Raw genomic sequence first — 22598 nt, forward strand, 5'->3', positions numbered from 1 at the left:
TTCAGCTCTGGTTGTTTCCATGAAGACGTAGTGCTAAAGATGTCCCATGACCTGGGAAATTGGATGTGCAAGTTCCTTAAATGTCTGGCAGGGGTGGCATTTTCCGGTGGAAATTTCTAAAGCTATCTGCATTCTTCTGGGGAGGTAAGTCATACAGCATTAGCATTTCCTACAGAAATGTCCCATGTTGTTCTTTGCCAACTGGAAATCTGCGTAGGTGTTCATTTGATGTGCCAAGAGAATGAAGGGAGATGAAAACACTCCACATCTTCCAATGTCCCCATACTGTGTTCCTAGTGTGGGAGGACTGGGGCCTGACTAGATTCTCTTGGAGCTACAGCCTCATGAGGAACGCTTTTCCTTAGGAGTATAATGCAATCCTGTTATTTAAAAAAATGCTTCTGAGTTGCTGGCATATTTTCACCTTATGTTAAAATGTAGCTTATGTTATTATTCATGCATTGTAATGTGAAATTTATTCACTTACTTAACAAATATTTATTGAGGCCCAGTATAGCATAGTGGTTAATTGCATAAGCTTTGCAATTTTACAAACTTTGACCTTAGGGCAATTGCTTAATCTTTCTGTGTTTAAAAAATACAAGAATACTGTGTGCCATGAGGATTGTTCCAAGGATTAAATGAGATTACACATGTAAAATACTTAATAAGAACTCAATAAATGCAAAAGTAGTAATAATAATAATAATAGCAAGTATAGATTTACGCTAGGGTGCTAGATTGACTGGGATATGGGAACTTACTTTATAGTTTATACATCTTTCAGCATACATATGGCCTCAATTTTTTTTATCCTGATTGTGGAGGGACTCTGCTTTGCATTTGGTCTGATCAAGGTAGCTTTACTTCTGGAGGTGCTAAGAATAGGTAGGACTTTGCGGACTGGACATTATCCCGGTGACCATGTGGTGATGGTTTCCTGCCTCATGTAGTGCTGTTTGCCTGCTGGAGCTTTCTAGACTTCTGGAGGACTGCCTGCAGTTCATGTATTAGGGCCTGTAATTACAGTGCAGAATATCCAGGCCTGTGAAGACAGGGTAGTCTTGAAATTAGTTTATGCATAATGGATAATAGGAGGCTGTTTTTAAGTGTAACTCATTTGGTGGGTTGGCAGATCTTGACTTCCTTTCTGATATGTAACATTTATTTATTTCTTTTTTAGCAAGATGAGGACAGAGGGCTTCTCTAGACTATAGCTCAGACTTAGCAATTTACATTCAGTAATCTCTCGGTCATTTAGCCACAGATAATTTGTCATGGTTTGTTTTAGCTGTTGTGATATTGATATTTATTATGCAAATTGTATTTCCTACATCTTATTGTTCTGCATTCTATGAATACTTAAATTATTATAAACCTTTACACTTAATATGGCTCGTCCTTCAATTTGATGCTTGAGCAACAGAGGGTCAGAGCGCACACGTTCTTCTAGAGGGGAAGAAAATAAGTAATTAAAAAGCAGACAAACAAGAGAGCCGGCTGCCTGGCTCGGAAGAAAGCAAAGGCAATTTCGGGGAGGGAGAGCGAGTCCGAGAAGCGAGTCGCTTCAGCCTGGAAAGCCTCTCCCAGAGACGCGGGAAGCTCAGAGCACCTGTTGGTCCCCAGCCGCCTTAGGCGGGACGAGGGGCAAAGGGGCGGCAGGGGGAGTGGGTTTGAGCCCTGAAGGAGGAAGATGGCAGACCTTCTCTTCACACCCCGTCTCCGCCCTCCACCCCGAAGCCTTCACAGAAAAGATTTTTTGTTGAGTGTGTGTAATCGTAATTATCTAATAATACACGTGCATCATGTATATTAAATACACATATATCACATATACATTAAAACCAGGAAGGAGACCTTCAGCAAGCTGGGGAGCCTGAACCAACGCTCCTCGATCTACCTTTCCCGAGAATCTACCGCAAACACACAGACTCGAAAATCCCAGATCCCGATTCCGGCTCCTTTCTCCCAACTATGCCCAAGTCTACCGCTAGGTTGTTGAGCGGGCTCTCCCGCTCCGCCGGACCTGCAAAGCACGCATGCACTTCTCCCAGATTGTTTTGTCAATCCGGGGACCTGCCTCCTCACTCTCTACTCCCGAACAGCCCCCGTTTCCCAAAGATCTATTCCTTCGGTGCAAGGTGAGTGACGGAAATTTGCAACGTTTTGTTTCCAGGCCAGTTGCACTCGGCGTACCGGGCAGGGGAGTCTCCTAGGGAGATTCTCGTCGTCTGGTTGATGTAGCGATAGCAATAAACATTCCTAATAAAGGTGTACGGGAAGCTAGACCCGCCCCCGGAGCCGGAGCCCCTGTGCGCCAGGGGCCCAGGAGAACACTTTTTCCTTGATCCCGGGAAACCGAAAACGAATTTTAACATAAACATATTTGCATACGCCCCTCCCCCTGGCCCCGCCCCTAGGTGGCGCGGGCGCGCCGCCGAAGCCAGCGCCAGGGGGCGGGGTGGGGGAGGGGGTGAGTCCTCCGAGAGCCGGGTTCGGCTCGCGGCGATGTGATTGGTCGGTCTGGACTCCTCCTCCAGCGCATGTCATTAGCATCTCATTAGTTGTCCGCTTGGGCTCGGGAGGAAGCCACCGCCGCCAGTCTGAGGCAGGTGCCCGACATGGCGAGTGCTGTGCTGCCGAGCGGACCCCAGTGTGCGGCGGCGGCGGCGGTGGCGGCGGCGCCTCCCGGTCTCAGACTCCGGCTTCTGCTGTTAGTCCTCTCTGCCGCGGCACTGATCCCCACAGGTAGGTGTGGGCACCGGCCGGTTGGCCCCCGAAATCTCCTAAGGCACCCCAGTGGCCGTAGCCATGGAGGGGGGAAACGTTTCCATGACAACCTTCCCCCACTTCCTAAATCCAAATCGGAGGGAGTGTGGAGAGGAAACTCAGGGCTGAGAATGGAAGGGGTTGAGGGGATCGGTAAATCTCCTCTCCCTTGCCCAGCTTGGTGTGAATTAGAGCTCGTAGGGATGGCTGCACCCACACCTTTTCTCCCCGGCTTGGCGCGGGGCGCGGAGTGGAGTGAGAATGTGGGGCCCGGGGGCTAGAGAATATAGGGGAAGGGGGTGGATCGCAAGCACCCCCGCCAAACCTTCCAGACCCTCCCTAACTCGCTGTTGTCCCCGTAACTTGCAGGTCCTCCCGCTTCCCCGGGCTACCCATTCGCCCCCACCTCTCCAGCAGGCCCCCCATTCCCCATCCCCGAAACCTCCCCATGGCTGACTAGCGGCCCCCTCCAGCGCGATTCCTCACTGGTCCACAGGACATCTCCAGATTTGTCTGATCGCTCCTGCTTTCCCCGCGCTCTGCCTTTCTCCCCTGTCCACGAACAGCTCGCCCCTCGTGTCTCCTTCCAGCCGGATCGCGGCCCCTCCGCCCCCACCGCCCCCTCCGCCCGGCTGCGGGTCTCCTTGGCCGGGCTCCAGGCAGGGAAAGTTCCCCGGGCCCGGCCCCACGGGGGGGCGGTTGTTGTCGCCGCCTCTGCGGGAAGAAGCCGGGAACCCGCAGCCCGCCTGCCCCACAGCGTCCTCCGCCGCGAGTGGGGACCCCGGATTTCCAGGCTGCCTGTCATTTTCGGCAGCTCGGGGGTGGTGGAGGGAGCGTTCGCGGCCTCTGCGGCCAGGCGGGCACCCTCCGGGCCTCCGGGCGTCCCCTGCGTGCAGAGCTGTCTTGGGAATTTGCCCAGGGGCGGCTCTGCGCGCCCCGCTCCTTCCCTGAAGATGCGGAGCACTCGGCTGGAGCACGCTGTTTGGCTGACCGTGTGCCGGGCGCGTTGGCGCGGTCGGGAAAGAAGAGGGCAGTGTTTGCTTTTGCTAACAAAAGGGAGCTGGAGCTCTTCCCCAGCGGAGAGCCCGGCCGTGCTGCACCCTGCCTCCCCTTCCCACCACCGCCGCGCTTGCTGGCCGCGCGGCGTCCCAGCGCCCCTGGCCGCCTGCTGCGGGCTGGGAGCAGGGAGCCGGGACTCCAAGGCGCAGGGCCGCGGGGGGCGGGGAGGTGCAGGAGGGGATGCAGCAGGGCTCGGCGCCTGCAAAGCCCCTCCTCGCAGCTCGGAAGCCGCAGGACCCGCGAGCAACAAGTGGCGGAGGACACCGAGAGCTCAGCCCCCACCTGCGGAGCCCCCGACCCGGGCGGGTGCAGCGCCGGGGCCACCGTGCCGCTCCCGGGGTGCCTCTCCGCTTGGGCTGTGCCTTTTGTTTACACGCTAGAGGACAAACAGTTACATAAACACCGCAGGAGACACGCTGTAGGAAATGGGGAGATCTGGGGGTGCTAGCTTTGGATTTGGGGGGATGCCGGGGTGGTTGCTTCCCCCCCACTCCTCAAGACAGGCTTGCAAGGGAGCTCGACTTGAGGAACCTATCGGGGATCCATAGAGGTGGGAATCTGGCGGCAGCTTCAGTTCCAGAGCTGAGGATTTTTTCTTCCATGCCACTGCCTCCGGATGTTGTTTATGTGTTTTTGCACTGTGAATTCTTAATTTATGAGTTACGAGATAATTGGGTTCAGCCGATGCCGGTGTGGTTACAACTTCATTTCGGGTGATGTCTCTGACTCGATGGGTTCAATGAAATGTTCCTGAAAGAGATCCCTGGTTCTGCTGCATTGTAAAAAGCGCCAGTGTCGGTTAAACGTGAGCGTTACAGGCTCGGTAACTGGCGCATAACAGAGGCAACAATAGACTTGTATCGGCTGCAAAAAAAAAAAAAAAAAAAGGCGGGGAGGGGGCAAGCGCTGGTCGGGATATTGTCTTTGGACTAAAAATGGGAGCCGTGCAATGCCGCTCGCCAGCAGAGCAGCATCAGATTATACCTCCTCTGTCCAGCCTGCTCATTGAAGGCTCCAGGTAGTAGCAACAGTACTGTATTTGTAACTATCTCGCGGTAAGAAGTTGCCTTCCCACCGAGGGCTATATGCTGACTTAGAAAGGAGCGGTCTGGAACTCAACCGTGCATGTCAAAGCTACAAGAAAATTCTGTTGCCAGTTGCCATGGAAGCAGCTTCCTGCTCCTGTGTACATCCCTGTTTGTATGCTGTTATCAGATTGTGTTCAAATTAGAAAGTAATTGGGTTTGATTTGTAGTGAGGGGGTGAGGCGCCTTTCTTTAAATCTTTTTTTTTTCTTTTAATGTGTTTTTTGGTGCTGAGTTTGAGAAGGGGTCTTGGCCTAGCCCCCAGATCCTAGTCCCAGAGAGTAGATTTCAGGTGGGGACCAGGGGACTTCTCTTCTTTACTCCTCTTAGTTTAAGCTTTCTCAGAGACCTCCAGTTTCTACTCCCAGGATTAAAGAAACCTGTTGGCGTTGCCTTTTAACTTCATAAGGCTTGTTTCATTTACAGCCTTGCTGGAATAGCCATCAAGGGCCATTGTGCGGTGGGTCCAGGTTCTGTCTTCCCCTGTAACTGAATCCATTTATCCTCTGGAGAAAATCTCTCGTCCCTCCTGTGGTGTTTGGATGAAATGGATGTTAATGAAATGCAGCTAAAATGGGCTTGTCAAAGCTCACTCCTCAGTGTAAATCACGCCCGTTTACTTTGGGATGCTCGCATGATGTTGTTTCTGACCCCCAGTGAACCCGTGGTTGGTCACCCTCCTCTTACATTTTCAGCAGTAGAGAGGATGGCTGATGGGTGGGGATGTGTGGTGGTGCTGGGAAGCCCAGGAACTGAGTTTTTGCTTGTCGTGGCCTGTTGGGGCTTGTGTACTGGGGATAGGGACTTTACAAAAGTGCCGCCCTGCTATTGTCGCCTTTCCCTGCATCAAATCCAATAGCTGCGGGAGGGACTTGCACTTGTCTGTGATAGCTTTGATAAAATATCCCTCATTTAATGCCACTTTATATTTACAGTGTGTCACTGGAGACGCACAAGGCTTCATTTAGTGACTTGTGTGACGAGACAAGCTTGCATTATTTGCCTGGGACATTTTGGAGGAACAAGAGACCCATTGAGCAATCTTTTGAAATGAACAAATACGAAAAAAGGGGGGAATAAAAGAGCAGGCAGTTCTCCGGAACAAAGAGCGTTATTCATATGGATGTTGTACATGCTTTATCCAGTTTTCCCAATGGCCCTCCTGGTAAAGGCGAGTGGGACAGGGAAGAAGCCAAGGCAGGACACTGGCGCTTCCTCTCTTTTTTCCTGACTTCATATTCTTATCTGACTTTGCCCTCGACTCCCTGGACTCCCTGCCTGCTCTGCTCAGCTTGCTCGGCTCCCTCTAAAACCCCAGAAGGTAATGGGTTCCTGGGTCTAAAAAGGAGATTTTGAAATCCTTTCTCCCAGCTCTGAATTACAGCGGAAGAAAGTGCTAGTAGCTACCTGTTGAGATGGATGGTCTTCGGCGGATATATCGGTTGAATGGAAAGAGATGTCACTTTTCTGTGACATGTGTCAGGAAGTGGTTGATAGTGAATGTCAGATGGGTAAGAGGTCTTGCAATTATAATATTAGCCTTACTATTTATTTTTAAAGAAATGCTGTGAAAACTAAAATTCAAAATTTTCATGATCATGAAGGGTGCTCTTGGAGTTTTCAGTGACTTTTGCCCACACCTGGTACATTTTGGCCTTATTATACATAAGTGAATTTTTATTATTCCTTGGCCTATATTGCTAAGTGATTTTCAGGCTTTAAAAACTTGATAATATTGCTGTGAATATAAACTCAATCTCTCAGTTTCTGTATGTGACATATTAATGCTTAATTGGCCACTTAGAATTTACATTTTAAAAATGGTTTTGTGTGTGCCTGTGTGTTTAACGGAAGGCCCATTTTTATGCAGGGGGATCTCTTAAATTGCACCAAACTAATCAATGTTATGATTTGAATGGAAATTTACCAGTATATAAAGAAATTTTATAAAAAATAAATCCAAAGGATTCAAATGTTGTATCTCTTTCTTGGGAAGAATAGTACTGACCATCATGCTGGGCATTTTCAACTGAAAATCCAGCATAGAAAGGAGAAATCACACAGCGACATCTGTTGCAGAATTGAAAATTTGCTGCTTCTAGTTGCAAGCAATTAGTCCCATATACGCACCTAATGGTATCAGCCTGTGTGTGTGTGTGTGTGTGTGTGTGTGTACTCACACAAATATGTGTGTATCCACATGCATATATGTATATATATGGACGTATACAGAAGCTCAGCCAGTGTTCATAGTCACATTTAAAATTATTTAATAGAAAATATAACATTTTAATGCAAAGTTCTTTTTCTTAATATCACCTGTTGAGGAACTAGAGATTCTTATAATCATGGAATTTTTGAAAGGGGAAGGATATTAGAAATCATGTGGCAACGTCTCATTATTTTGCAGTGAGGCAGCCAAAGCCCAGAGAGGGAGGGACCGTGCTTACCGCTGAACTGAGGCTGAGTTAGCTGTGCTTCCAGGATAGGGAGCTGGTCTCCGGATAGCCGGCCAGTGAAGCTTCTCTTCCACCTCCCAGCAGGGATGCCCAGTAAGGGATATGCATCGTGGGTAGATGCTGTCTTGGGTAGGAAGAGTTTGTATTCTGAAGGCAGCAAGAGTAATTATTGCTCTACGTAATAAACCGAGGGATCAGAGGTGTGACCTCTGGGAAGAAAGGACCGGTTTTTGTTAAGGTTGTCTTCAGTGTTGACAAATCATTCTGAAACCTCTGGACTTCATGTGGCAGCCACACGTGAATGTTGTTGTCCAAAGCACCTGAGTAGAGGAGAGCTCTGGATGTGTGTCCCGGTCGTTTAAGTCAGATGCGCGAGAACTAGGCTTCACAGAAGCACAGAAGCCTCAGCTTTAGACTTTGAACCTTTCGTTTTGTCATTTCAAGGAGTCTTATTAACAGGAGAACTGGTTCCACGTAACTAAAGAAAAAAGGAAGGGTCCTTAAGTCAAGAACAAAAACACATCTTGATTTTCTTACCAGGTACTTGTCCCTTTCCGTTAAGGCTGGGAGAAAGCTCAGAATAATTTTTTTTCTTAAAGAAAAAATTATTTTATTGTTGCAAGATGACCCTTTTTTTTTAAACATCGATCATATTTTCTTTATTTTTTCATTTTATTATGGAAAATTTCAGTTATACACAAATGTAGAGAGAATGCCATAATTAACCCTCTTTGCAGATCATCAGGTTTGGTACTTACCACCCATGGTCCATCACCTTCTGTACACCTTCTCCCCTTCCCAGATTATTTTAAACAAATCCTGGACATCCTATCATTTCTTCCATAAATTACTTTAGAATGAATTTCTGTAAGATACAGCTCTTCCTCTACGCCCATAATCACAGTATCATTAGCTCCATGTACATTTTATCCACTGGTATACAGATTTTTATCCTACTCTTGCTTTGCTCTACCCAGGAAGGTAGAGTGAAGGCTTGGTACAGTGGGTAGAAGCTGAGGCGGGAGCTAGAAAAGCCAGAGCGTGATTACTGCCTGCACTGAGGAGACCTTTTCCTGTGGTTTGGTTTATTTTGAGCAAGGTTTTGTTTGGAACGGCTAAGATGAGTTTTATTGTGTAAATATGGTTGTGTAAATATGCAGTAATTGTAGCTAATTCCTCAGTGGCGAGCTGTGGAAAACACCCTTGGTGAGATTGGCCATTTCTGGATGTGCTCATAATGAATACTCTCCGTAGGAGGACTTCTGTAGGAAAGGCTAGTTTAGTTTGATGGCTGTGAGGTGCCCTCATTCGGAATATTTTCCTCTAAATGCCTCCGTGGTATGAGTGCCTTTGCGTTTTGTAAATATATGGCTTCAAAGAAAAAGATATCTTTTCCCATTTCTAATTGGCTGAGTATTCATTTCAGCCTGTATTCTGTAACTGAAGTGATCAGAAAATGCCTTTGGTGTGGGAAACCCATAGGGAGCTGTAAGTTTTGGGGCCTTATTTTTGTAGGATGGGGGTACGGGGTGGTAGGAAGAGAAACTGTTACTCTTTTTTACTTTTCAGTATTTGCCCCATTCATTTAAAGTGTGAATTTTTCATTTCAGCTAGAAATGTTAGAATGCTTCAGCGTTAATTTCGGAACTTCTTTGGTTTCTCGGAAAATAGGTTGGTTCCATTTTCCAGGGTTCGTGAAATGTGAGGTTTTGTGTGTGTGTCTGTGTGTCTGTGTGTCTGTGTGTCTGTGTGTCTGTCTGTGTGTCTGTCTTTTAAGAAGTTCCTTCTCAAATGTGTCTAACGTGGACTATAAACTGAAGCATTGGGGTTTTTGGTTTCTAGCCAAACAAGTAATTACACATGAGATGGTTTTGAGAGTTCCAAGCAGCCCTGGCCAAGGAAAAACCCGCCTCCTGTGCCCCTCTTCTGAGCTGGCCACGGCACCAGAAAAGCACAAAGGAATGTCTACATTTAGGGTTTGGGGAGCGCCACCAAAATCGAATAAAAAGCCTTTGTTTGGAAACCATCAATGAAGGAAGGAACCCACTGGAATGTTTGTAATTACAAGTGGCACCTCCTTGTTTAAATTTCAGAAGCCACAGTTTCTTTTTCAGAGATTTAAATTGCAGGCTGTAGCCAGCAGCTGCTGTTGTGGTTAATGGGCACTTTCTCTTTGAAGATCTTCCCGTGCTGGTTCTCAAAAGCTTTGGAGCAGTTGGCCTTGAACTAGGGTTAGAAGAAAGGGAGATGGAGGTATTTATATACATGCACAGCAGAAGTGATGTGTGGCCTTTATTATTACTCAAAAGAGGAGCTTGGTGGTAAGGTTTTGAGAAAACTGAGCGCTAAGAAAAAAAAAAAAAAATCTCTTATGACTGACAGGTGTCTTGAATGGGGTGATTATCTTATGAGAAATGTGGGGTGGGGAAAAGTTTTTCTTTTAGTAGATGCTTTACTGGAACATAGTCATTTGACCCACCATTTTGATCTTGATATTTCAGAAATGTTAAATAGCCTTGAAATGAAAGTGCTCTGTTTCATATTTAAATGCTACTCAGTGTTTGATGTTGATATTCTAGTGGCATGGACTTTTAAAAATGCCTAGAATAAGTGGCTTGCTCTTGGCAGTCTTCCTCGGTAAGGTAGGCATTCTAAATCCTCTTGAGCCATCCAGCACTAGACGGCAGTGTCAAGTTGGAATTGTTATGAGGTCCCTGGAGGGGGTGGGGAGGAATCTCCCTAAAAACAAAGGGCTCCTGGGCCCCATCTCTCCCATTGTCTGTACCATATCCACTTGGCTAGGAATAATCTAGAATTTAACATGTCAGAAATTGAACCTTTCATCTTAGATCTCAACTTTTCACAAAGTCTCCATTATTGCACGTGACACCATTGTCATCCCGGTCTCCAAGGCCCTGAAATTTGGAGTCTTTTTTTCCCCTCCTTAGCTTTCACCCTTGGACTGAAATAAAATGGGGCTGATTATTTCTCCACAACATTCTCTGGAAGCCTCAACGTCCTCTCCAAACCATGTTTTTACTAAGCAGAAGCTCCCTAGCCAATTCCCCCGATCCCAGGCTCTCTGAGTCAGAATTTAAGTCCTCCTACCACAGCTGTAATTCTTTCCTGGACAGGATCAGGACACTGCCCTTGCAGAAAACCTAATCTCAAATTCTTGCTCCTTGCACCAGATTCAAAATCCACATTGTTTTGTCTTAAGGTTGTTCCTTCCTCAATTGCTTTCTCACTCCTTCTCTAATTGCCCTCATTTCTTATTACTTTTCAGCCCAATCCCGATGAGACTGGAAGACTGATGATTCTCCAGTGAAACCGAGGAAGAAAGTGGTTTCCCCTGATCAGCCTTCAGCTGGTTGCCTTTGCATAAAACTGCTCTCTGATCGGTTTTCCTCTTAACTGTTTTGGTTTATCATTGTAGGACGGCTGAATCTCCTTGCCCACCTTGAGAATAAACATCTTTCCTTTGCATCTTTCAGTTTAACTAACACGTGCTTATCTAAAATATATGCCCACACAGACATTTCCTTTTTCTGCTTTACAGGTGTATACATGTCTTTCTTTCCAGTAAGCCACAATGTATAGATATTATTGCCATTATTTTAATGAAATTTTAAACCCTAGAATGCTGAAAGTGTATTGTGCCTATTTGATAGTACGTGTTGGAATACAGACATTTACTATAGCATGAAAATAGTGTAACTGAATTCACAAATTACAAGCTGGCAAAGTAAGACTTTGGGGCAAAACGTTAAGCCTTGAGGAGTTGGAAACTTTGGAAGGGTCAGAGTCAGAGAGCCTTGTCTGGAGCTGCTGACTTGGCATACATGAGATCAGCCCCTCTGAAGATGCTCCAAAAGATGCGACCTTAGAGGAGCATTTGGTGCTCATGTTTTCGGTGCATCAGTTGCTAAGAAGTACTACCCGGGAAGCCAGAAGGAAGTGCACTAAAACCCAGGTCTTTATTAGCTAACACTTTAAATAGCGTTGACTTGGGGAGCAGTGCTGTCTCACTAAACACAGGCATCTCTCCCATTGTGGCAGATCGCATTTTAGTTGATTACATAGAGGGTGAATTGTTACCGGCTTAAGAGAATAAATGAAATCTTTGTTTCTCAGTCTAACTGCTAAACTTGTTATCTGAAGGATCTTTTCAAAGCCTTTATCTGGTACTAATATCTGCCATGGTTCTTCCCTTATTTTTTTCCTCGTCTGGCATCCTTCCCCTGCAGGGTTCAGTTTTTGCTACTGGAAGGTTATGCAGCACGATAATTCAGTGGTATGAACACTTGATTATCATGGAGTATTTGGGGACGGTCTTGGGGGAAAAGGTTGTATGTCAAACGTGGTATGTATTTGGCTCTTTGCTGATTATCAGCCTGGGATAAGCCAAGCCATGCAGAAGTTACTGCACATAATCAGCTTCTGAATAGAAGAGGAACCCTGCTTCATTCTCTTGCAGAAACCCTTACTTAAACAATGAAAACTTCAAAGATAGGGAGAAAAAAAAAAGTTAATTCAGTACTAAATTACTGCTCAAATGGTTTTATCTCTTAAAAGGTTCAAATAGAGATTAGCTTAAATGACACCGAACTTCACTTTTCCTTGTGCATATCTTGTGCGCACAGGTCACTGTGAAGAGACCTCTTGTCTCCTTTCTTTTAGTTTTGTTAGTAATCACATGAATGTTAGTTGCTGTTTGTTTCCCTTTCCCGAAGCAAATCTCTCCATCTCTGGGCCAGCTTGGCAAGCAGAATACCCGGTCTAGATTACAGAACAGCATAAACCTAGGGCTTTGCTTAAGAGCTAAAAACAACAAAAACAACCTACCTTACAGGGTGTTAAAAATAAAATAAGATCATATGTATGAATGTCCTTGAGAAGGAAGTATTTTATATATATGGCTTTCATTAAAACAGCCACGGTTTAGTGATGGGGGTTATGTTTCTGACTACTACTACTGCTAATCACGTTTGTAAATCCCTCGCACGTTGGAGAATATTGAAAAATAATGTGCTGAAAGGATTAATTCAGGATGTACTCAACTGTCTCTAAGGTGAAACTGAAGAATAAAGTGGCAGTAAGATTAAGATCCCACCCGGAGTTGAATGTTTTTTGGAAGTAAATGGAATTATCCAGTCACCTTGGAGAAATAGACAGTGATTATAATCTCAAGTTTCTGGGCCTTTTAACACAGACGGGACTTTATGATTTTACTTACCCCTTATATTTTATATACTATATTTAAATCAAGTACTTGTATTTCTGTAGCTAACCCATAAGGCACTTGGAAGAAAAATGAGAATTTAAAAATTATGGTTAAATCAAGTGTCTGCTTTTATACCAGGCATCGTGTTTGGTGCAGTTATAGTTGGGTGGGTGGATTCCTGAGGGATACAGTTGGTTTTCTCAACTTTTACTTTGAAAACTCTCAAAACGGCAGGAAAGTTGAAAGTATAACAAATGCTTGTACACCCCTTACTTAGATTCATCAACTGTCAGCATTTTGCCCGTTTGTTTTATCTCTAGCTCTCTAAACAATGTATCCACACGTCTTTTTGTTTTTTTCTGATCCATGTGAAAGCAAGTTGCAGGCCTAGTGACACGTCACCCTTGAATACTTCAGCACCAGACTCCTGAGAATAGGGACATCTTCTCCCACAACCTCATTACATTCAAGAAATTTAATATTCACCGATATTATTTAATGTCTAGTCCATATTCAAAGTGCCCCAATTTTCCCAGTAATATTCTTTATCTATCTGTGTTTCCTTGTCTTCCCTGATCTAGACTCCACTGGAGATCACACATTGGATATGGTTTGCACGTCTCTTTTTCTTTTAATCTAGAACCATTCCCTTGCCCTCCACTTTTTTTTGTTTGTTTGTTTGTTAAGGTTCTTTTAAGGAGTGTGTGTGTGGGATGTCTTTCATGGTGTTGACATTTTGTTGAGTCCAGATCTACAGCTTTGTGGAATGTCCCACGGTTCTACAGATTGTTTGCTTGTTTCCTCCTAGTTTGATTCAGACTGTAATCATAGGCAGGAACATGGCACAGCTGATGTTGCCACCTTTTAACATCACATCAAGAGCAACATAATAGCAGTTCGTCCTAATTTTAGCAGTGGCAAGTTTGATCCCTTTGCTAACTGTAGGTTTAGTACTTGGTTGATGTGGATTTACAGATGTCTCCACTTTTGTCCCTTTGTCATTAATAAGTAATTTGTGGGATATTTTGAGATTGAAGATCCTGTCCTCAAACATTTCATCTAGTGGTTTTAGCAGCATTGATAAACCTTGTCTAAATCAAATATTACACCAGTGTTTATAAAATTGTGCTTTTTCTAATTGTCATTCCCCTGTATTGGGCAGAGGCCTTCTTGAATAAAGAAGAGCTCGCCTTTCCCCCATCCTCTCCTTTTTATTTGAAAATCACAACGGACTCATACATTTAAAACAGTTTCAGTGTGATAATATTTCTTTACCGTCAAATTTGGCTAAAGGGAACCCCTTCAGTCTGGCTCTTGTATCCTTTTGACATATCTCTGTTAATTTTTAAGTTCTTTCTTATTTTATGTCACAAGAAGATGTCTAAGCTCACCTTGTATTTTCCCTGCTCCAGATCTGGAATCAGCTATTTCTGCAAGAAGCTGTGGTTCCTTTCAGTGGGCAACTGGTATTTAGATACCAAAGAGTTGTGCTCATTGCGGTTGACTTGTTTCAGTGGACAGAACTAGGAGATTACATGTATATTTATTATTATATAAATAAATTATATTTATATATATCTGGATACATTTAAAATTTATACTTATTCATTTAAATCATGATTTCATACTAATGTCTTCAATTCTATTGTAAAACTAAGGTTCTTTCTCCCCTTTTCTCATTCCTTATTTGTACTTTTTTCCCCCACACTGAGAACCTTGATTCCCAGCCATATCAGTTTCTTATAATTAATGCAAAAACTAGATTTGGAATTACTCCACAGAGAATACTGTAGACAACAAAACTGTCAAGTGAAGCTCAAGATTTTTGCCACTCTTTTTTGCCTTTAAAATAGATCCAGTGAAGGTTGACGGTCAGAGTACTGTGTTCACAAGTTCACAAATTAGTGCCTTGTGTGTGTGTGTTATCAATGAGATGTATACTAAGGAGCATTGATTTCTGTTTCTATTCAATTTTAGTGTTTTACCTATCCTTGTTGATTTAAGTTTATATGTCGAACATGTTAATCATTACCATGGCTCAAAAATCAAAACTATGTAAAGAAGTGTCACTCCCTTCCCTGTACTTCCTGGCCCATTCCCACCCACCTTCCTGTAGTAGCCAATTTCATTCCTTTCTCATGTATCTTTCTTATTTTTCCTTTGAAAAAATAATAGGTAGTGTTCTCTGTTTTCATACTTTTCCATAAACCGTGTTAACATCTGCCTATAATGTCTTTTTTTTTTTTTTTTTTTTTTTTTTTGTTGGTACGCGGGCCTCTCACTGCTGTGGCCTCTCCCGTTGCGGAACACAGGCTCCGGACGCACAGGCTCAGCGGCCATGGCTCACGGACCCAGCCGATCCGCGGCATGTGGGATCTTCCCGGACCGGGGCACGAACCCGTGTCCCCTGCATTGGCAGGCGGACTCTCAACCACTGTGCCACCAGGGAAGCCCTATAATGTCTTATTTGACAAATCCTGGGTTTTCATATTAATTTGATGATTTACCCCCATTTGGCTTTATTTCACTTTAGAAACCTTTTTATTTTACTATATTCATATCTCTTCCTTTTAGGGTAATAGTTCTCTTTGGGTAGTTAGGAGAATGCTTTATTTTTTTCATTTAACTCACCATATTACTTGCAAGAAAATAGGGACTGCCCTTTTTCATATAATGCAATGTGTGTCTCTGATGTTTATTAACTGTGCCTTACTTTGCTTCTCAGCAGTCATCGTTTACCCTTCTCCTCATCCAGTAAATAGGCATATCTATGTCTCAAGTCCCAATGCCCCAATTCTTCCTACCACTTTAAAAAAATTGTGTTATACTTACTGTAAAGTGCACAGCCTTTTGCATCTAAACCTCAGACCATGTTCCAAAGGTGCCCACTGAACATCTCAATCTGGATATTCCACAGTTATCTCAAATAATATTAATGACAAAACAGCAACTGTTATTTTGTATCTTCATTCAGGATCTCATTTAATCCTTACTGTCACCCTGTAAGTAGTTGTCTCTCTTGCTTCATTTTACCAGTGAGGAAGTTGAGAGGATGATAGGACCCTTGTCCAAGAGGCACAAATAATAAGTGGTAGAACCAGGTCTATCTTCAAAACCCATCGTTTTAAACACGTAAGTACATTTTCCTAAAGTTCAACATGTCTGAAACTGAACTTAGCACTTTTGCTCTCCCCAAACCTCCCACTATCCTATATTTTCTGTGCTGATGAAGGGTATCACCAAGCTGCCCAGTGAGTTAAGTGAATCTGGGAGACATCTTAGAGTACTTCCTCCTTTGCTACCCTTCCCCTGTGTTAGTAACTAAGTCCTGCTTGTCTCTTGCATTCACTCCTGTCAATTTCACCACCACTGTCTTAGTTACCCTTATGCTCATTTTACAGATGAGGAAAGTAGATTTAAACTGATCTAATAGTCCCTTAATTGGTCTGTTTACCTCTAGTCTCATCCCTTCAATGCATCCTTAACACTGCTTTTAGGCAGATCTTTCTGAAACACATATTAGATTGTCACTTTCTTGCTTAAAATCCGGAAATGTTGGGCTTCCCTGGTGGCGCAGTGGTTGAGAGTCTGCTTGCTGATGCAGGGGACACGGGTTCGTGCCCCGGTCTGGGAAGATCCCACATGCCGCGGAGCGTTTGGGCCCGTGAGCCATGGCCGCTGGGCCTGCGCATCCGGAGCCTGTGCTCCGGAACGGGAGAGGCCACGACAGTGAGAGGCCCGCGTACCAAAAAAAAAAAAAATCTGGAAATGTTTTCTTGGCACCTTAAAGATGGCGCTTACACTCCTCCAGTGTGGCCTACAGTGCCCTTTATCACTTGACTTATGTCTTCCTCTCACGTTCACCTCTTGCCAGCTGTGCACACCCCGTGTTCTTTTTTTTTTTTTTTTTTTTCAGTACGCGGGCCTCTCACTGTCGTGGCCTCTCCCGTTGCGGAGCAGAGGCTCCGGATGCGCAGGCTCAGCGGCCATGGCTCACCGGCCTAGCCGCTCCGCAGCATGTGGGATCTTACAGGACCGGGGCACGTACCCGTGTCCCCTGCATCGGCAGGCGGATTCTCAACCACTGCGCCACCAGGGAAGCCCCACTGTGTTCTTTACTTAACCAAAGTAAATGTGTCCTAGATATGCCACGCTCTCTCAGCCTTTTTGTATGTCACCTCCTCCTCCTGAAGTATGCTTATCTAGATGACTGATTCCTACATATCTTTCGAGATCCAGCTCCCAATTTCTCAAGGAAACTTACATGAACTCTCAGGTGGGTTAGGTGCCTTTTCTTTCTGCCCCTCTTCTGTACTTCCTTAGGGGCTTTCCCAGACTTATCTTCTTTCTTCCTGTCAAACATCTTTCTCCAAATTGCCTCAGCTTCCCTCTCTATACCTGTGCATTTCATACTTGTCAAACTTGTTTTCACCAACAGAAATGCCCCATCCTCTGGTCTTCTATATCGGCATGTTTCAATCCTGTGCGTACATAAGACCCAAGTCCAGTGCTTCTTTTTCAAATCTTAATGTACTTTCCAGCCTGAATGTAGTATTTTCCTTTCAACTTCTTTTACAGTTTCTCTAGCCATCCCATGATATTTAACACTTCTTACGTTATCATATGTTGACATGTGTCCATAGGTAGGTGTCTCCTAGCCTTTCTACAGGAGGGACTACTGCTTATTCATCTTTGTATCCTTAACAGCATGAAGTTAATGCCCTACACGTAGTATGTGTTCAGTAAACATTTGTTAAAGCAATGAATGAATTGGAAATTAGGTCTCCATTGCCCCTGAAATCATCAGCATAAATGTGAACAGAGAACATGGTGATAATAATTCAGTCTTGAAAAGCAGTATAAAGATGCATCACTCCAAAGGTTGTTTATTCACTCACCATTTTCCTGTTACACAATCTGATTTCCAATACGTATATAGCCTATCTTTTCTCATTTGTCATGAATACTGGTAGTTGGGGTTTAGAATTTGCACGAGGCCTTTGTGTATGAATTTAATTTAGTGGTTGTGTAGTTACCAGCTTTTAGAACTGTAATTCTTAGCAAACGTTGTTTGTTCTCTCTTAATGGATGAAGGGCTGTCACTATCTGATGTTTTCATAGCCTGAAGGACTGACTTCTAGCGTGTTTGATCATACTTGGTTGTTGGGTAGTTGTTGGAGAGATTTAGATACCAGCCCAAGTAAGAGAACCTCTTTCCATTTACTTAATCACTGTACAGTCCTGGTATGGCTGGACTTTGTGTCATTGCTAGGGCCATACTGGCACGTTAGATTTGAAGCAGCAAACCAAGAAACTTCTCTCTGAGGCCATCTGCCCCTCTTCCCCTCAGTTTTCATGAGAGCCTTGTCTTAAAACGGATATATTCTCAGGAGAGGCATGGTACACATAGGAAAATTTAAACCTCAGGGTGACAGTTTTCCTTGTACAGTAATAAAGATATATGTGGAGTCTGTGGCTTCAGGAACAAAAAATAGATCACAGTTGTTGGATCAAACATGAGAAGTGGCTTGTTGCTGTGTTTTAAAAAAATGAGATGGGTAGGGCAGTCTGTTTTGTGGAGATGCTTCCACTATTTGTGTGACTGGATAGTTGGTGCTAAATAAGACTGTGGCAAAACTAAGCTTATAAAGTTAATTGCCTACAACTGATCTAGTTTTAAACAGAAAGATTTCCTGTTGTTCTTCCATGGAAGGTGGGAGAGATTTCATACGCAGGCGGAGGGAGAGACAGTTTGCTAATGTTACCTTTTAATTTAGGAGAAGTTTGGAGTTTGTTCTTCCCTGTGAATATAGAGGTGGAACCCACTCTAACCAGAGTTTATTGCTGTAATATTTTGTAAATGCATTTGTGACACTGATAAATCGGTGACCTTGTCGAGGCGTTTTTGAAGGGGAGGGGTGGCTAGCCTTTTTCTCACTGTCCTAAGTGATGTCTGCTCAATAACTCTAACTACCTGGCAGTATTGGGAGGGGAGGAGGGCTATCATAACTTGTTTTTATGGCCTATTTCTAAAGTGTTTCCTTCATATTCACATCCATCCATTTAGACTTCTCTTCTCCCTGCCTAAGGCATGCATCCAGCCTAGGCTGTGTTTGGTGCTTTAAATGCTTCGAATTATGGGGAATCGTAGCATTTTATCGATGCTTCCCTTGTAGCTATACAGCTCTCTATTGTCTTAGGCTACACGGCTTGCATTTCTTAGGCATCGTGTGTGGATTATTGCAGTTAGTTGAGGTTTTGAGTGGAATGACATATCTTCCTTGATTTTGTGCCATGTGCCATCTTCTCTTTCTTGGTAGACGCTTTTCCAGAGATTGCCTTCTTAAGAAATCTTCAAGGCAGAGGAATTAAACCCTTCCTTTCCACTATAAATCTTGGTAAATATATCTTTATCAGTGTGACCTACCGTCAAGTAAATAATGATGTGATAGCGATGTTCACGAAAAATTATATCTTTGCAATACACATTTTGTCAATGTGTTAATATATAATGTATGATTGGTATTATCCAAGAAAAGGAAAAGATTAGTAAGTCAGTTTCTTCTAGAATTAGGTGGCTAACGCTTCAAGCATTCTAGTTAAAAACAATTGCTTCTGGGTCCTGTTGGCAGCATTGCTTATTTCATTATTCTGGTCATTTGCATGCAAACAAGTTGATGATTCTTTAAATAACCACCATGTTCAGTCTGCTTTTCCTCTTGAAATGTTATTCCTCCAGCATTGTATTCCATTCATGCAATAGCATGAATCTGGTGCAAAAAGAATTTCAGGCTAAAGAAGTAGCAGAACTTTTCTTCACCTTTATTTTTTTAACCAAAAATGATGTTTCAGTTTTATATTAATTTAGCCATGATGACATCCCTTTATCCTTGTTTCATAAGGTGAGTGCATACAGAGTTATGCTTTAATAGAATATTTTTCAAGGTCTTAGGATATTTTTAAATGAGGTCATCACCTTCAAGATTTTGGCCTGAACTTTCCATGAACTAAAGGAGGAAGAAAAGGATAGACTAAAAAAAAAAAAAGATGAATATATAATCTACTTATAATGGAATAACTGATGAGAGTTAAATTCATTTTATAACATTTATCTGGTGCTAGTTCCAGCAAGATAAGTTCCACATTTATACGTTGGATCTCTATAGGAGGCCCTTTGAAAAAGTGTTATACTCTTTTAAAAAAGGTTTGAAAACCACAGATCTAAACAGAATGAGTCCTTCAGGTTCAAAACAACAAGGCTGGAGAGAATGAGCTCTGGTTCCTGAGATCACGTCCGTGCTGAGGCCAAAGTCATAGGCAGTAACAAGGAATGCTCATCTACCTCATCTTTCCTTTCCTCATATTCTCTTTGGGGTCCCCGAAGGTGTGACTGTGGCCACAGCAGAGGACTGGATAAGGAGCTGAGATTTCAGATCACTGTCATCTCTGTCTTTCTATCAGAGGGATATAAAGAAGGGAGCTAACATGGAGTTGGAGTGTAGAAGGCTTTTCATTTAAATGAAGTCTCGAAAAACACAGGGAAGATTTCCACCCAGAAAGAGGTGAGGAGAGAGGACATTCCAGGTTGAAGGAGAACCACATGAGTAAAGGCTTACAGGTAGGAAAGCTAAAATGGCATGTGAGAGATGGGATTAGCAAAAGATAACTGGGGGCCAGATTGTGGAAAAAGTTTGAAAGCCAAATTTAGATTTAATTCTGGATGTCATTGGGAACTATTGAAGGGATTTTGAACAGGGAAGTAATGTCAGGTTGGTGCTCTAGGACTATGAATCTGACAATCGTTTGTGAGCAGATTAGAAATGAGAGATTGGTTAGGGGTATAATAGTTCAGGTATGACTTTATGAAAACTTGAATTAGGGCAGTGGAGGAAGAATGGAGGTGGAATTGACTGGAGAATGGGGACTGAGGGAAAATAAAGACTAGAAACGAAGGCAGGCTTTGGTTTGGAACTTGAGTGGCTTAGGAGAGTGGCTGTTCCAATGAACAGAAATCCGAATACCATGGTGGGCTTAGTAAGGGAAAACAGTGAGCTTGGTTTTGGACATGTTAAACTTGAGCTACCATTAGAACATAGTAGAAATGTTCAGAAGGTCATTTGAAATGTGATACTCGAGTTTAGGAGAGAGGCTGAGAGTAGAGCTAGAGATACAGATTTGAAAGTCATCTGTAAAGAGTTGATAGCTGATTCTGCATGAGGCATTGATTCAGTTACTTATTTGATACGCATGTACTGAGATGCCCGATGTGTGCCATTGTGTTAGGTGCTGGAGAGGAGTGTGTGAGGAATCCTGAAGAGGGTCATAGAGGTAGAACCTTAAGGGAGGTGTGTTTTTTTTGTTTTTTTGTTTTTTTTTTTTTGCGGTACGCGGGCCTCTCGCTGTTGTGGCCTCTCCGGTTGCGGAGCACAGGCTCCGGACGCGCAGGCTCAGCGGCCGTGGCTCACGGGCCCAGCCGCTCCGGGGCATGTGGGATCCTCCCGGACCGGGGCACGAACCCGTGTCCCCTGCATCGGCAGGCGGACTCCCAACCACTGTGCCACCGGGGAAGCCCAAGGGAGGTCTGTTTTTAGCGGACAGGATAAGGAACTGTGATGAACTAGTCAAGACTAATCAGAGGACTGGAGATTAATGCTGTGGAAGGGGGAAGGAGTTGTAGGCGGGGTTGATGTGGGTTGGAAGCCTGTTAACTAAGTTGCTGAAGAGTCTTGAAGCAGTAAGGATTGTCTTGAAAGTGAATGAACTCTGGGGAGGAGGTTGTATAAGAATGAAATTAGGTAACTTAGCCAGTCACACAGCTAGGCTGTTGGAACACTTATTTGATTCCCGATTCCAGGTTTTTGGACTGGAAGTACTCCAATGAGTCCGGTTCTCATTGTAGTACACTGGTACACCACACTGTGCCTTACCACTCATTGTATAGGGGACTGGGAGAGCCTGTTCAGTCTGTCCATAGGACTTAAAAGGTTTAATTACGATTCTAGAGGTTGATGTTGAATAAAAAGCACATTAACGAACCTCACAGTTGTCCTTGTATTTCGCGTAATGAATGACAGCTTTGGCAGGCTTAAGCATGGAGGCAGGATGGATGGAAGCTGTTTTTCTGGAAGTGTGCTGCTTTAACAACCACCATCAGAGAACAAAAACAAATCCTAGCGTAGGGCGGGAAGCCCTTTCAGGATGGCAGGAAGAATCTAGGTCAGCTTAACGGCAACTCCTACTTTTTTAGGTAGATGAATGTTTGCTACCCTGGCTTTCAACGAGCTGCGTGAAGTCCAGAAAGACTGGGCATGGTTCCTTAGTGCATATTAGTCAGCAGGGGGTCACGAATTAAATTGATGTGTGGGAGCATTTTGATTTATATTTGACTAGTGAGAGTGTAGCTCAGGCCAATATGGCAGTCTGCTGAGTTGTAGCCTGCATTTCCTTAACTCTTCCATGTAAAAGGTAAATCCTTGTGGAATTTTTGCACATTACCTTGAGGACCTGACAAGTCTCCTCCTATAGGTAGAATGATCAGAATGGAACTCAGTTGAGCAGTGGAGCGCTGAAACTTTCCAGCCATGTGTCTCCAGTGCTTTTTAGTAGACCTTTCTGTGATGATGGAAGGATTCTGTATCTGTGCCATCCAGTAGTGTAGCCACTAGCCATATGTGACTATTGAGTGCTTGAAATGTGGTTCGTGTAACTGAGGAGCTGAATTTTTAATTCTCTTTAATTTTAATTAACTTAAATTTAAATAGCCCCATATGGCTAGTGGCTACCATGTTGGACAGCATAGCTCTAGACTAAAAAGTAAGAAGCCAAATTCTCATGCTTATCATTATTGGACGAGGGGTTGGGTGAGGGTGTTGACTTCATGCCAAATTCAGTAGATTTGTATTGAATCTTGGACTCAGCTACTGTGGGTCTCCAAATTGTGCATTTTTCTCTACTCTCTCTTGCTTTTCATACCTAAAAGCTTCTAGAATATCTTAATTTTTC

At 43.9% G+C, this 22598-nt stretch overlaps 1 protein-coding gene across 2 annotated transcripts in view; it reads left to right on the forward strand.

Annotated features, from left to right (window-relative positions):
* The first annotated feature begins 2492 nt into the window (after window positions 1-2492).
* Window positions 2493-22598, forward strand: part of CADM1 (cell adhesion molecule 1) — a 335046-nt gene continuing 314940 nt past the window's right edge. For both annotated transcript variants that reach the window (XM_027082245.1, XM_027082246.1), the window contains exon 1: window positions 2493-2748. In XM_027082245.1, the coding sequence (XP_026938046.1) occupies window positions 2622-2748 (127 nt within the window). In that variant the 5' untranslated portion in view covers window positions 2493-2621. The remainder of the gene's footprint in view (window positions 2749-22598) is intronic.

Source organism: Aethalodelphis obliquidens, unplaced genomic scaffold (genome assembly GCF_003676395.1).
Source record: "Aethalodelphis obliquidens isolate GAN/ISIS:26980383/991018 unplaced genomic scaffold, ASM367639v1 scaffold46, whole genome shotgun sequence".
NCBI lineage: Eukaryota > Metazoa > Chordata > Mammalia > Artiodactyla > Delphinidae > Aethalodelphis > Aethalodelphis obliquidens.